At 49.6% G+C, this 15,124-nt stretch overlaps 2 protein-coding genes across 3 annotated transcripts; both read left to right on the top strand.

The window, feature by feature from the left end:
* Positions 1-618: 618 nt before the first annotated feature.
* LOC118290070 (synaptotagmin-14) lies at positions 619-14,909 on the top strand. 2 transcript variants are annotated; one of them, XM_035617412.2, is made up of 9 exons: positions 619-654; positions 2,997-3,044; positions 5,727-5,873; positions 8,392-8,529; positions 8,824-9,086; positions 9,177-9,617; positions 10,650-10,830; positions 11,181-11,237; positions 12,085-14,909. In XM_035617412.2, the coding sequence occupies exons 1-9, from the start codon at positions 642-644 to the stop codon at positions 12,399-12,401; spliced, it is 1,605 nt and encodes a 534-aa protein (XP_035473305.1). In that variant the 5' UTR covers positions 619-641; the 3' UTR covers positions 12,402-14,909. The 2 variants fall into 2 exon arrangements, with proteins under 2 accessions (XP_035473305.1, XP_047184480.1); XM_047328524.1 differs by lacking the exon at positions 11,181-11,237.
* Positions 6,254-8,399, top strand: LOC124849583 (cilia- and flagella-associated protein 251-like). Its single transcript, XM_047328526.1, has one exon. It carries the CDS (start codon positions 7,214-7,216, stop codon positions 8,324-8,326), a length of 1,113 nt encoding a protein of 370 aa, XP_047184482.1. The 5' UTR covers positions 6,254-7,213; the 3' UTR covers positions 8,327-8,399.
* Positions 14,910-15,124: the final 215 nt, after the last annotated feature.

Raw genomic sequence — 15,124 nt, forward strand, 5'->3', positions numbered from 1 at the left:
GATTGCCCCCTGGTGGCTGGCTGCAGTAGAGGTCATAAACCCCGCCTCCTCCATGTTTGCTGTTGGGACATGGATCGATCTAAAATGCCAAAGTAAACATTATATATAAATATATATATATATATATTTAAAATTATGTCAGAGTGTTTGGTTTTCATTAGTTAGTTGACGCAATAAAAATTAGAGCCCGACCGACTGATAATATCGGCCTATATTAGCCTTTCACAGACATATCGGTACCGGACGTTATTTTCAAGAGCTATTATCGGCCAACTGATTTGAGCCCTTTAAATGTGCATTCATGTGTACATTTTTATGTAAAATAAATGATTGCTATAAGTTCTATGTATTTGGTTGTATTTGAAAGAGGGGAAAAAAATAAAGAAAGAGGGGAAAAAAGGAGACATTAACAACAAAGCAATGTAAAATGGCCACAACGAAACTTAAGTAAAAGGGCCAAAATGATGTGTGTCTTGCTCCTGAGTAGAATATAGAATATAGAATAGAATAGAATAGGTAAAGGGCCTACTATTCTATTCTATTCTATAATAGAATATAATATAATATATTTCAGTCTTTCTCATTGTAGTGCTTACACAAGCTGCCCCCCCTACAGTTGGTAGAGTCCGACACGAAGCATCATGGCGATAGACGGTGAGTGCTCGGTGTGAGGTGTCCTGCGGGACTCGGGGGAAACTTTGCTCGGGACGAGAATGAGGAATCCGTTTGTAGAAAAAAAAACGACGTTACATTTTGGAACGAGTCTGTTATTATTATTATTATTATTACAATTCATTTTTTAGATCCAGTTTGTTTATAAATCACGCCGCGGGGAGTACCGCAGTGCTCCGGAGCTGGGACGGCAGCAGCTATAACGTAGCTTCACGGGGGATGGAGGAGGAGGAGGATGCTGGAGGAGGAGGATGCTGGTGGAGGAGGATGATGCTGGAGAAGGCTCGGACACCTGCACCGATGCGGGATGGAGGGGGGGGGGGTGGATGCTGAGACCCCTCAGCCGCGTGATGGGACACTGGAGTGTGGGTTGAGAGGCAGACGGTGCTTTTTTAATTTAAAAAAAAATATATATATTTATCCGAATCACGTTTCTACAATAACCGATTCATAACACACGTGTGACCATTGATCAGCAGCAAGAGTGACAGCTACTTTGTTCGGTCGCTGTTCAAGAACTATAGATAAGTTTGCGGATGAATATAGTTTAATATCGATTTTTTTTTTTTTTAAACATCACAATCACATTACTCTGTTATCTAAGATGTGATTACGGCTGCACGTGCATGAGTTCATCACTGTATCAATGACAGTGACGTATCCGCCACACTGTAATAATAATAATAATCTAATACACAAATGGCCGACGACACATGCCGACGGTCGAGTGTCTCCTCTCGGTTAATTGAAAGTGACCGGGACACCGGACACCGACCGACCGACCGACAAAGGGACGCAGTCATCGATGAGGCGCGTGCCCGCTGCCCCGTCACACGCTCGGTTATTGTGTCACGTGCAGCCGGTGATGAACGGTGTGTCACCTGAGAGGGGGGGGGTCACCAGTGGTACAGGGCGTATGAATGAAGATGTCCAGATCATTCTTCATACTCTTAAAAACTGAACTGTATATACAGCATCTTTAATTTAATAAGCATCTCTATGTAACTCACTGGCTCGGAATATAATAAGAGCGGAATCATTTTCTCCCTCTTTCCATTTCCACCGATTTTTGACATTTTGAACGATAGTTGATTGGCAGGCCCCTCCCCGTTACTTCTTTTTGTTTTGCACGATATCTCGTCCCCGCAATTGTTGCGATAGACAATACTGTCGTCCTTTTTAAGAGCCATTTTTTGTTGATACTGAATCGTGTGAGCTATTGTGTCCTTGTGCGTGCAAGTCCTGCGCGGGTGTAATCCAGAGTTTCGACTCGAGTTTAGGGAGCTCAGACAAGACAAGTAAGTTGAAGACAAGATGCCTGTTCGAAAAAATACCAAGAAATCCACATTTTTGGACATTTTATAGACCAAACCGGTGATTTATGAATCATACGACGAGAGCAGATGAGAGGAGAAGAAGCCTTTGCTGGACAGTTGTTGACATCAAAATGATTGCGTTCATATTCACGAACCGTACGATGAGTCGATGACGTAATTATGGTGACAGGCCTGTTGATTGGCCGTGATTTTCTTTTTTCACAAATATTTCTTGACCTGCTTCCAGACAATGCACTGCGCGTCTTCCTGAACTAATCCGGAGGGGCTGTATACGTGAGAACGCAAACGCTGCTCCGGAAACATTTTCCGGAACTTTTCCAGCTGCTTTCAGACGTGAACTCCGGAAAACGTCCGCAAAAGAGCATTTAGTATTTGCCCTATGGCAGAATGATAGTGGGTGCAGCAGCCAGACCCTGGCTCTGTGAGACTAAATGAGCCAAGACGGATCATTTTTGCCAATGGTCTGTGTATGTGCATGAGTGCATAATCCTGAGTGTGTGTTAGTGTGTGTGTTAGTGTGTGTGTGGGATATGTGTGTCACTATTCTTCATTAACTTTAGCCTCGGGGAGGATTTAGGGAAAACCGGTCCAACCGAAGCTGACTTGATTTCCCCGGCGTCGTAGTGACAGTACAGACGCGAGAGAGAGAGAGAGAGAGAGAGAGAAGCATCGACCCCTTCTCACCGACCTGCGAGGAAAAACGAATAATTGTGTTTCCCAAACGTCAGACGATTCGAACTTGCATTTTCCATCTCGGCTCAAATCTAGCTCAACGTTCCACGTGACCCATTTAAGCGCTGGGGGTGTTTTCGGTCCAGGTGGTTTCCAGCTGATCAGTTTTTATATTTGCTGACGTGCAACCATCTGCTGGCTCCCCCGGCCCGGAGGCCTCAGCATATGTCTCTACAGTCCATGAAATCACATTTTTTATTTATTAAAAAAACCCCAAATCTGACTGCCGACCTTTGACCTGTGTCTTTCTCTCAGGAGGGGGCAGGAACTGTGGTGTCCATGAGCTCATCTGCGCCAGACGAGGTAAGGCCACGTTGCAGCTTATCGCCCGCACTCCAGCATGTCAATAAGCATATGAATTTGTTTTTTTCCAGTGTGTGTTATTATTTTGCGACCCATGATGCACGACTGTCCGTTATGGCCACATCCAAAGTGTATCCAACCCAAAGCTCTCAACCCTCCTGTCACTGGAAACTTTGGTGCGCTCAATCCACAGAGGTTTTTTTTCTTCCTCTCGACATAGATTCCAGAAAGCATAACGTCCGCGTGTGAATTATGCATTATGGGCATATCGAGTTTTGGCTCACTTCGGCAAAAGAAGAAGGCAGCTGTGGCGTTCATGATTTATTCAGCGCGCAGGGTTTGTGTTTCGTATCGGAGGTCCATGTGTAAGCAACGGTCGCCACCAGATTGCCTGCCCACAACAGCAGGGTTACTTAAGCTGTGACGCTGAAGCGTGGGAATGAGTACCAGGATAAAAGTTATGACATGAACAAATTAACAGTCACAACGAGGAACTCTTGACAGAGCTTGTCTCCACCTGCGTCCTATTTATGTAGAAAGACAGACAAAAGATTTGTTTCCCTTTGATTCATTTGACAGAACTCATATTTCCCTGCGATCATTATTCATTCGCTCATATTCATATTGCAAACTTCAGCGGCTGTGTTTTTCTTTCTCAACTTCTCCTCCCGGGGCTCATTTCATCGTCCGCTGTGAAAACAGATTCATTTCAGTTTTGCTGTCGTTACATATTTTCTCGTTTGCTCCCGTTCAGACGCATAAATTGAACATGCAGCCCATGTCTGGGAGGCCGGGAGAGAGGGGGCGAGGGAGGGGCAGTTAGAGGAAATAGAGAAAGAAAAAAATGGAAATTAAACAAATATGAGAAATACGAGGCGTCACTGAGAGCGATGGGTGTCGCGTAGAAAAATAGCTGAGCTCTCTGAAAGACAAAAGGGCCGGCGACCTGCCACAGTACCGCTCCGCCGTCCGGTGTGTGTTGTCGTCGGGGGGGGATCGGGTTTCCTCGGGAGGGGGGGTTGGCGGGGGGAGTCTAAATTATTCAGCCATCGTTGACGTTTACAGAGCAGCGCCGCGTGTACGGTGTGTCGTCGCACCGCGGGGGCCGTGAGCCGCTCGTCTCCGACCGACGGCTGCAGAGGTCACCCCGGCTCAATCGACGGGGGAGAGAGTTGATTTATTACTCGTGGGATTATTTCACTGCAGAGATCATTCACTGTCTATAGTTGGACAGGTGCGGGCAGTGCTTGTTTGGGAGCAGCCGATATTCTTTTCTTTTTTCTTTTTTTTTAGAGAAGGTAAGAGTCCGCCGCCACGTCGCTCTCTCGTCCCTCGTCTCTCCCCCTCCTCCTCTCCTCCTCTTGCCGTTCTGGAGGATGGAGCGTTGAGCGTGTCGGCGGGTCGGCAGCAGGCGGCCCCTCGTTGACAGGCTGCAGCCGTCCCTCCGCCTGTTGCCACGGTGAAACAAAAGTCCGTCGCGGCGTATTTTTGTCGACGCATGTAGCGACAGTAGTTGACGGGGTCCACGGCATTTGTACTTTGGATGGTTACGTTAGGGGCCTCTTGATGACCTTTTGACCTTTCATTTGAAACCCCCTCTGATCTTCTCTTCACCTCGCCTGACCAGATGTTTTGCAGAATACCTCCTGAAGTCCTATATAGGTCCGTGTTTCACAAAGTGTCTAGAGAGTTGCTCCTTTGGCTGGATGCTCTCCAAGCTCTGCAGGGCTTGTATTGATGCTGGTCTTTTTGTAATTAACCCTCATGCACAATCAAGACGGTGACACTGTGACACGGCGAGAAGTGGCCGTGTCACAGTGGATCGAGTTATGGTCGCTGACCTCTGAGGCGTTTGTGTTTCTTTGGTTCATACTCGTTTATTTAAAAGGGACAATACACACGAGTCCGACGCGTAAATGTGCCAGATTTGGCCGTGCAGGCTCGTTCTCATCCGCAGCTTCTGGGCGGTCGACGGTAAAAAAAAGGCAATCAACGTGTACACGCATGTGCATACTGTAAATACAGAAGTACAGACACGGTCGCTTAGCAGACACGGTTGATAAATATATGACATAACTGTGCGAGTTGCGGGAGCATTGATAGAGGCACAAAGCGCACGGACGAGTACAAATGACTCAAGCAAAAATACCCGAGACAAGAACAAGTGATTCAAGAGGCAATGAGCTTTTTAACAATTGGGAGCTGGTACAGCTCAGTGGGTTACACCACTGACTTTGGTGCAGAGGCGGGGGTTCGATCCAGTGTGGACTTGCCCGTCCACATACCTCTGATAAGTGACCGACTGCTGTGCGTCGCTCTGAATGTAATGCAATGATTCACTGTTGAAAACTGTCCCATATCCGTATTGTGCTCCTCCAGTTCTCTGTATCGCTGAACGTCGCCTGCGGTTTGCTCTTCCCTACCACATTTAGGGGGTTTGATTCTCCAAAATGAGACGTCTGTCATCGAAAAGCAACATCATTTATCAAAGTGGACTTGTTCCCTGCCTTGAAAGTCATAATCTCCATAATCAGAATCTCTTGTGTTTTGTCTGTGTCTAATTTGTTTTTCTGTCTCTCTCTCTTTTTCTTTTTCTGTCCGTCTCCCCCTCCCCTCCTTCATCCCTCCTTCCTTTGTCCCCGCTCTCCTTCTCCTGCTCCTCCTCCTCCTCCTCCTCCTCAGTCTCTCCTGAGCTTCTGGGTGTCCTGTCTTCCATTGCAGCCTTCATGGCGTTGATGGCTCTGTTTTTTCTTTACCTCAGCGACAAGCTGTCAGCGGGGAGTCCTGACGACCTGTCACATCTCAGTGGCTACAACAGCAGCCAGCCAGGTACTGCGCCTACACACACACACAGACACACACACACACATGCGATTAGTGGTTTTATTTATGATTTTTCGATAACACTAAAGGATTATGAAATTTGGTCATTTTATTCCTAATCCTCATATATCTGTATCGAAGAATAAACCAAAACCAAACACATTTTTTTGTACAAACAGACCATCAGATTATTGGATATTCAATTCAATTGATATTATATATATATATATATATATATATATATATATATATATATATATATATATATATATATATATATATATATATATATATCATATTTGGATAGCGCCAAATCACATCATGCATTGTCTCAAGGCAACTTTACATAGTTATGTTACATAGCAACTTTACATAATTATTAAGATAAACAATGTCTTAGTAATTATAACAAACCTTATTTTATAGGGCACTTTTCTTCACAGTGTTACCGAGAGCTTCAAGAGATAACCCCAAAAAGGTTGAGAACATGAGAATGAAACAAAAAAAAAACTTTTATGGGAAAGTGGTGACACGCAGATGTCAGGGGTTTGGCAAGGTACAGTAGTTTTATATTAATAAGCCACATTTCAAACATTACATTCATTTAGCTGACGCGTCTCTCCAAAGCGACTTAAAGCAAGTGCATCCGGCCATGAAGACGTCGCTCCAAACACAGAGGCACAGAAAAACATGACAGCGATCACAAACAACAAGTAGTAAAAACCGTAATGAAATAAATGAATGAAGACAGAATACAATGAGATTTAAAAATAATACAAACAGACTAAATCAATAATAGACCATGAATACAACAAGGGATATAATACCAGTACTTGTAATATTCATCACATTTACACAAGTTGATGCTTTTATAATCCATGTTTTATCTTTGGCATTGACACTGAAATTAAACGATAATTCGGGTTTATTACAAATTGAGTCTCGTCAGTAAATATAACACTGGACATCACCTATGAATCGTAGGAAGATGAGCAGTCAGGTGATCGGGTTTTGAAATAATCAGTGTAGCCCAACTGGTCTGACTTAAAGTAGCAAACTTCACATTTGTCACCGCGATCCCAGATCTCTGCAATGAACCTTGATCAGTACACTTCCATCATAATAGAAATGATGAACAAAAAATGGAGAAGCTGACTTGAAAAACCTTGTCTCGCTCCCTCACATGTCTTCTAATCCTCGTCACCGGGGCCACGCTCGTGTGCATGTGTGTGTCGGGTCTCAGCGCACGCTGCTCACCACCACGTGTCCGTGTCAGGGCCTCCGATGAGCTGACGTAGCGGGTCGGCGCGGCGACGAGACCCCCCCCCCCCCCCCCGGGCTGAGCGATGGCCTTCTTCAAGAGCTTCCAGCAGAACCTGCCGTCTGTCAACATCTCCTCCATCCTGGACTCGGTCACCAGCCGCGTGGACGACTTGGCCAACGCCGTCAGCGACGTCACGTACGCCGTCAGCGACCAGCTGACCGAGCAGGTCACCACCGCCATCAAGAAGGTGCAGGAGGAGGAGGACGGCGGCGAGGACGGCGGGCAGGACGGCATGTGGCAGATGTCCAGGGACGCGGAGGCGGGCAGCGGCGCCTCCAAAAGCAGGCCGGCCGGCGACGCGGCCGAGGCGGAGCAGGCGCCCGGCCAGCTGGAGTGGGAGTGGAGGGACGGGTGCTGGCGGGTTAAAAGGACGGAGGCTGAGTTGGCAGAGGAAGAGAGGAAGAAGAGAGAGGAGCAGGAGCTACAGGAAAAGAGGGAGCAGAGGAGGAGAGAGAGGCGGGAGAAGCAGCTGCAGAAGGAAGCCAAGTGTCAGCGAGAGAAAGAGGGAGTTCAAGAGGAGGAAGCCGACGAGAGAACAGACGGCGGCGGCGGCGGACGAGGCCGAAAGGCGAGCGACGGTGGAGAGCGATCGGCGGCTCAGCAGGGAAGCGGTGACTGTGATGGAGCTCCTGCCTCCCCTGAAACTGAGAGCGCGTCATCCCAACAGGAGAGGCCGAAAGATGATGGGGAAGAGGAGGAGGAGGAGGAGAAGGAGGCGGAGGCGGAGGTGCAGGTGCAGGACAGCGCGGAGAGAGAGGGAGGCGACGAGGAAGAGGCCGAGCCTCCCGCTCCTCCGTCGGCGGGGAAAAAGAAGAAGTGCGACAGGAAGAAGGGAAAAGGCGCAAAGGAGGATTCGAAGAAATCGGCGAAAAAAGCCTCGGACGTGGAGAAGAAGAAGAAGGAGGAGAAAGGCAAGAAGAGCAGGAAGAAAAAGAAAGGCAGCCAAGGTCAGAAGGTGTGCCGCGTCTCCCTCGCCACCACTCTTCATCACTTCTTCTTCCCCCTCTCTGCGTTTGAAAATGAAATGGCAAAGCTCCGCGTGTTCTGTGAAAGTTTCAGCATCTGTATCTCCGCTCTTTCCTGCTCCTTTGCTTTTCTCAAGCACACATTGTGTTGTTTTGCCAGACGAATGTAACGCCTGAGCCCGGGTGTCCGTGTGTGTGTGTGTCCGTGTGTGTCCGTGTGTGTGTGTCCGCGCAGAGGGAGTTTTATCGGACAGCGAGGACGACAGAGGCCTGGAGGCCGCGGCCCAGCAGAGCTCCACCTCCGCGTGGAGCGGCGACCGCAAACAGTCGACCGGGCAGGGAGCAGACGGCAGCGAGGCCTCCGGCGAGCAGGGTGAGAACAGGCAATGACATTACCACACACTGTGCAATCATGTACTCGTGAGATTGTCATATTTTTGATACACGGCAAATTGGAAACTCGAAAAAAAAAGCCTTTTGAATGAGCACATGCGTTGGGTAAAGACGGGACGGCGCGTGGGTCTGTCACACTGCGAGAGGTTCACTTGACTCCGTGTTAGACCGTATGTCGCATGCATAATACACTCACCTCTGCAGAGCACGGTGCGTCTCGAGTGACGCGCCCCCTTCCGTATCACATTGCCGTTCCTCTCTCTGTCCCGAGCAGCCGACAGCATCCAGAGGGTGAAGGAGGACTCCTCCCCGCGGGAGCTGCAGCCCCCGCCGTACCAGGACGAGACGGGCCCGGCGGCCTGCGTGTCCCCCCGGCCCCGGTCGGAGCGAGGGGGCCGGGGGCCGCCGTCCCCGCAGCACTGCGACAGCCCGCGCGGCTCCAGTGGGGCCAGCGTGGACCAGGACACCGAGAGCTACCTCAACAAGGCCTGCGAGGAGGACATACCCAGCGACAGCACCGCCGTCCTGGGGCCGGAGGTGGGAGTTACAGGACGCGCCCGGCATGTTTACTCATTTGACTCACTGCTTAACCCCCCCCCAGTCACACCCCCTCTCTCGCCCTTGCAGGACGGCGCCGCCGGTCTTCGCTTCCCCAGCGCCTACGAGCCGGAGCCCCTCGCCAAATACGGAACGCTGGACGTGGCCTTCGAGTACGACTCCGGCGAGCAGTGGCTGGCCGTGACGGTGACGGCGGCGACGGACATCCCGGCGCTCAAGCAGACGGGCAACATCGCGTGGCAGGTCCACCTGGTCCTGCTGCCCACCAAGAAGCAGCGGGCCAAGACCGGCGTGCAGAGGGGCCCGTGTCCCGTCTTCACGGAGACGTTCAAGTTCTCCCGGGTGGAGCAGGAGGCCCTGGGCGACTACGCCGTCCGCTTCCGCCTGTACAGCGTCAGGCGCATGAAGAAGGAGAAGGTGCTGGGGGAGAAGGTGTTCTACCTGACCAAGCTCAACCTCCAGGGCAAGATCGCCCTCCCCGTCACCCTGGAGCCCGGCTCCGAACTCACGGTGAGGACACTCTCGTTACACTTTGCACGTTGAAGCAGTGTGATGCTGGATCGACTGTAGATTTGTTTCATTTCTATATCACATCGCACCATAGCCTCGGGCCGCAGCTAAACGCCGTTTTTTAATTTACGGATTCATCTTTGATTGAGTCAATCAATTGAGATTCTGGTCTGTAGAACTTAAGACAGAAATGAAATCCGCTTTAACCGTAAAGTCCGAGACGTCTTCACATGAATCGTGGGGTCAAATGAGCAGCAGACCCATAAATATTCAAATTACTACAATAGCAGACAATTAAATACAAAAAAAATCTTCTCATTTCAGAATCTCAGAAGAACAAAAGTTAGGAATTTTGTTTTTTTTGCTTGACACATGACAATCGATAAGCGATTCATTTTCTGTCGATTGAAAAATCAGTTATTAGTCCTGCTACTTAGTCCTGCTATGTAATTATTAATGAAATAGACGTCGAATTACAAGAAATTACATCATCTAAAGGTCTTAGTTTGTCCTTTGTCATTCTACCAGATGCAAATCTTCATTATAACCCTTAAAAAAACCTCTTCCATACGTGCTCATGTGCTCACAATGACGTTCTACCACCTTCATTTTCACATGCTAATATTTGCCTATTATTATCAGAGCCTAGCGCCAAGTAGAGCTGAGGCTGATGGGAAAGTTTTAAGTCGGACCTGGCGACGGTGGTGGAGGAAACTATCGAGCAGATGTGGAAACTTTTTTTTTTACGAAAAACAAAAGAAATCCGGAAATGGTTCTCAGTGGTGCCAGAGGAAGCTTTGGTGGGAACATCAAAGTCGGTAGGGTTCGTCCCTCCGGAGCTCACGCGGCGCGAAAAGTTCTCTCTGGAACTCCGCGCCCGGATTATTCAGGGCGAAAAGCCAGACTTTGATGAGAATGCCTCCATCTTAAGCTATGACTCCCAACCGCGGGGAACTTTTCCTGTGAAATGCCGCGATTGGTCCCACACGTCTCCCTCCCTCCCCCCCCCCGTCCCGTCTTCTTCCCCCGCAGGGCTGCGGCTCGGTGGTGAGCGTGTCCCGCAGCGCCGGCGCTCTGTCCCGCCGCTCCACCGAGGACTCGTCCCTGCCCGAGATCCTCCTGGGCCTCGTCTACAACGCTGCCACGGGGCGGCTGTCCGCCGAGGTCATCCAGGGCAGCCACTTCAAGACCACGGCGTCCGACAAGCCCGTCAGTGAGTGAGACCCTCCGAGATGCTGCGTGGCGCGAAGTGAATTCTTCTTCTCCCCCGTGGCGTCTCTCTCTCTCTCTCTAACTTTCACGGGAGTCGGTGCACCGGGCAGTTGTTTTGGGCGAAGCGAGACCCTCAAAAATTACGCACAATTACGTGCAAACGATTCCTGGCAACGTGAAACAACCATGATGCCGAAGCGATTGCTGCTCATCAGAGTTCCCTATGAAAGCTGATCGTCGGGTCTTTGAACTGTTGGATCTGACACTGTCACCTCTCTTTCCTCTTTCAAACCTCGTGTGGTGTGTGTGTGTGTGTGTGCGTGTGTGTGTGTGTGTGTGTGCGCGTCACAGATGGTCTCTTTTGTTGTATAAAGCACTTCGTAGGAGGGCAGCTTTATATCATGAGAGGTGAGTCACCGTGTAACCTTTCTGTTCAAAATATGTGCAGGATATTTTAAAATGCCACATATTAGTACTTTTCATCAGTACATGAAGAAGCAATGAAACAATAAAGCTTCTCAGGTCCAGATAAGTTAATAATTGCGGCACAATTAGGAACATGTCCAGAGTGGTGGACCTAGTAGAGGACGCCTCTTTCAAATCACTGCTGCTTCATAGTCAGCATCCTCCACAGTACTCGTGTGCGACCACTTGATGGCACTGTCTCCCCTCTCTCTCCTCCCTCCTCTCTCTCTCCCCCTCTCTCTCTCTTCCTCTCTCTCTCTCCTCCCTCCCCTCTCTCTCTCCCCCTCTCTCTCTCCTCTCTTCCCCTCTCTCCTCCCTCCCCTCTCTCTCTCTTCCTCTCTCTCTCTTCCTCTCTCTCTCTTCCCCTCTCTCCTCCCTCCCCTCTCTCTCTCTTCCTCTCTCTCTCCCCCTCTCTCTCTCTTCCTCTCTCTCTCTTCCTCTCTCTCTCCCCTCCCTCTCTCCTCCCTCCTCTCTCTTTCCCCTCTTACTCTCCCCTCTCTCTCTTTTGCCTCTTCCCTCCTCTCTCCTCCCTCCTCTCTCCTCCCTCCTCTCTCGTCCCTCTCTCCTCCCTCCCTCTCTCCTCCCTCTCTCTCCCCTCCCTCCTCTCTCCCCTCTCTCTCCTCCCTCCTCTCTCCCCTCTCTCTCCTCCCTCCTCTCTCGTCCCTCTCTCCCCTCCCTCCTCTCTCCTCCCTCCTCTCTCCCCTCTCCCCTCTCCCTCCTCTCTCCTCCCTCCTCTCTCCCCCCCCCTCCCCTCTCCCCCCTCCCTCTCTCCCCCCTCCCCACCCTCCAGACACCTACGTGAAGCTGACCATGCTGGACTCCAAGGGGAAGGAGATGTCCAAGTGCAAGACGGCCGTGTGCCGCGGCCAGCCCAGCCCCACCTACAAGGAGACCTTCGTGTTCCAGGTGGCGCTCTTCCAGCTGTCCGAGGTGTCGCTGGTGCTGTCGGTGTTCTGCCGCCGCAGCAGCATGAAGCCCCGCGAGCGGCTGGGCTGGGTGTCACTGGGCCTCAACAGCACCGGCGAGGAGCAGCAGACCCACTGGGCGGAGATGAAGGACGCCGAGGGCCAGCAGGTCTGCCACTGGCACACGCTCAGCGACACATAGGGCGACGGCGACCCGCGTCGACAGCGTTCAGAGACGGGGTCATGGGGTCGTGTGTCCCCCACCCCCCCCCACCACCCCCCCACCATCGTCACTGCCAGAGGCTGCACCCTTTAATCTGCCACTTCTCTCCTGGGGGCAGACTTTTACAAGCTGGGCTATGGGTGTGTGAACTCCGTCTCCAGCATCTTTGACGACAGAAGCAGACACTGGCAGAGTGAAAACGACCCTGCGGCCACTCGAGAGCAGGAGGCCAACGTCGCTTCTCCAGACGCTCTTCGGCTGAATCTGCATGTTACACCAACCGTTTACAGTCTGAAGACACTTTCAGACATGCTATTCTCTCTCTCTCTCTCTCTGACACTTTGGACCAAAGAGACCGACTCAAAGACTCCTCCTCCGGGCATCTCTGGACGTCAGCTGCCTGCTGCCACCAGCATACCAGACATTCTCTCTCTCTCTCTCTCTCTCTCTCTCGGTCACAGCCACTGACGGAAGAGAACGCAAAGAAGAAGAAGAAGAAGACGAAGACTGTTAACTTCAAGGCCTTCGACATGCTGCAGCCGCGCTCACGGGCTGCGCTTTCTCCTACACCACGTTTACATTGCACATGACATTATGCAAGATCATTTCATGGTTTTTTTCCGGGGTCACCGGTCGAAAAAGGTCTACCGGCGCCTGGAGGGGCGGAGAGGTTTTTATAGTTTAACCTGTTTAACTCTATGCATCTGACGCCGCCTGCAGACCGGAGCCCTCGCTCTGGCCTCGCGCTTCCCGTCGGACGCCGGCGCCGAGCGAGCCCCGCTTCACCGCTCAGCCTCGTCTGGCGACTCCGCCGCGCTCCACTCATGTAGACACACGGTGCTTGACCGAGCTGAGGAGGAATATGCAAACCGCCCCGTCCGATGAAGCCCGACCCGTTCCTCGCCCCACGGGGCAGCCGCAGCAACGTGCGCCGGAGTGGCAAAGTAAAATGACAAAAGGCAAAAGGCAAAAGACAAAAGGTAGATTTACATTTTCTCGCCGAGGGGATGGACGCAATAGGAAAGTGACGACTTTGATTCAAATTAAATTAAACTGCGGCGTCTTCGTCTGGACCAAAGCCAATAACGAACTGTCCGCATGAATAAAGAAAAGCAGTGAGTCAGAACCCCCCCCCCCCCCATAAAAAAAAGAAAGTTTGCACCACCACAACCGTCAGTAAAAAGAAAACCCTCTCCCACCCCTTCTCTTCTGCCGAAGTCCAGGGGTCTTTTTTTCTCTCTCTCTCTCTCTGCCCCAGACTTTAACCCTTCATCCGGGCCTCATCCCTCCTGGTTCCTCCTGCCGATCCAAAAGTATTCTACAGTTTGAAAAAAATTCATTATGACATTGTTTCACGGGATCCGATGAAAACCAGATGTCTCGGATCTTTTCCTGCCACATACACAATTGGCCCCTCGATTATCGACCCGGGGAATAAGAAGCCACTGGACGGAGGGCTTCAAAAACAACAACAACAACAACAACAACAACAACAAAAAACAAGTTTCCCTCGTTGAAAACCCATGAGATGTCATTTTCATTTAGATAGATGAGATGTAACGTGTTAATAATTGAGATTTAAGAGATTGCTGCTGCTGCTGCAGGGCAGATTTTATGAGCGTTTGGACAGAACCAGGATATGTTGGCTCACTTTGAGCTTCTCATCTAATAGACGGATGTGCGAGCTGAGTGGCTGGAATTATTTTTTTTCCTTTTAACATGTCGTGAGCATTTCGAGGGATGATATTTATCTCTGACGAGATAAATAAAATCTCTGGAGCAGCGATAGATGCCATTAGATATTTGAAATGCTCTCTGTATGTGGGTCATGAAATAAATTATACCTATTAACTATGCGGAAGCTCTGTCCAGACAATAACATCCACCGAACAGCAGCTTCAAACCTCACAAGTTAACTCTTTCAGACATTTGGTTTTTCTTTCCATGTATCCAGTGTGTGAGCAAACAAGAAAAAATGTATTTGGCATCATCACTGCCTGCACTTACTCATCATCATCATCATCGTCATCAGTGTGTAACTGAATTCTCTTTGTCTTCCAACTGCTGAATTTTACTTCGCATTTCAGCCAATTTTCCCCCTTTTTTTCATTCCCGTTTATATATTTATACATTATATTGTTGTTAACTGAAAAATTATGAATTATTCCTGGATATATATATATATAAAGATTGTATGCAAAATAAAAAAAGATAATTATATGCTGTGTGTTCTTGCTGAATTACATAACAGCGAAGAAAGAAAGAAGGAAACTTTCAGACATGAACCGAAGTCCACAGAGGTGAGATCGTAAATGATGACATTTCGTATATTTTCTGGAGTGCATGTCTGAAAAAAGCCTAGGAGTAAGTCACTTGATATATCTGTCTTATGTATCACACTCAGCCAACAACCTTTAACGTATAATAAGTTCTTACTTTCAAATTAAAGGCCCTGAATCGATATTCTAATTTCAACACATTCCCAGATCCAGTAATGGGGTTCAGGAAAAATACCTCCTGCTTCGGGCCACGGAAAACCAGCTGTGCCAGAGATCATAGAGGGGGGGGGGGACTGGAGGAATGAGAAGTTTTTCTTTTATTCTCCCCCTTTCAAAACACCAGCTGACCCAAACTGTGCCCTGAGGACAGGTTTAGAGACGGCCAAGTAGTTATGGAGGCACCTGGAGCTCCAGCATAAAGAA

Source organism: Scophthalmus maximus, chromosome 18 (assembly GCF_022379125.1).
Source record: "Scophthalmus maximus strain ysfricsl-2021 chromosome 18, ASM2237912v1, whole genome shotgun sequence".
Lineage (NCBI taxonomy): Eukaryota > Metazoa > Chordata > Actinopteri > Pleuronectiformes > Scophthalmidae > Scophthalmus > Scophthalmus maximus.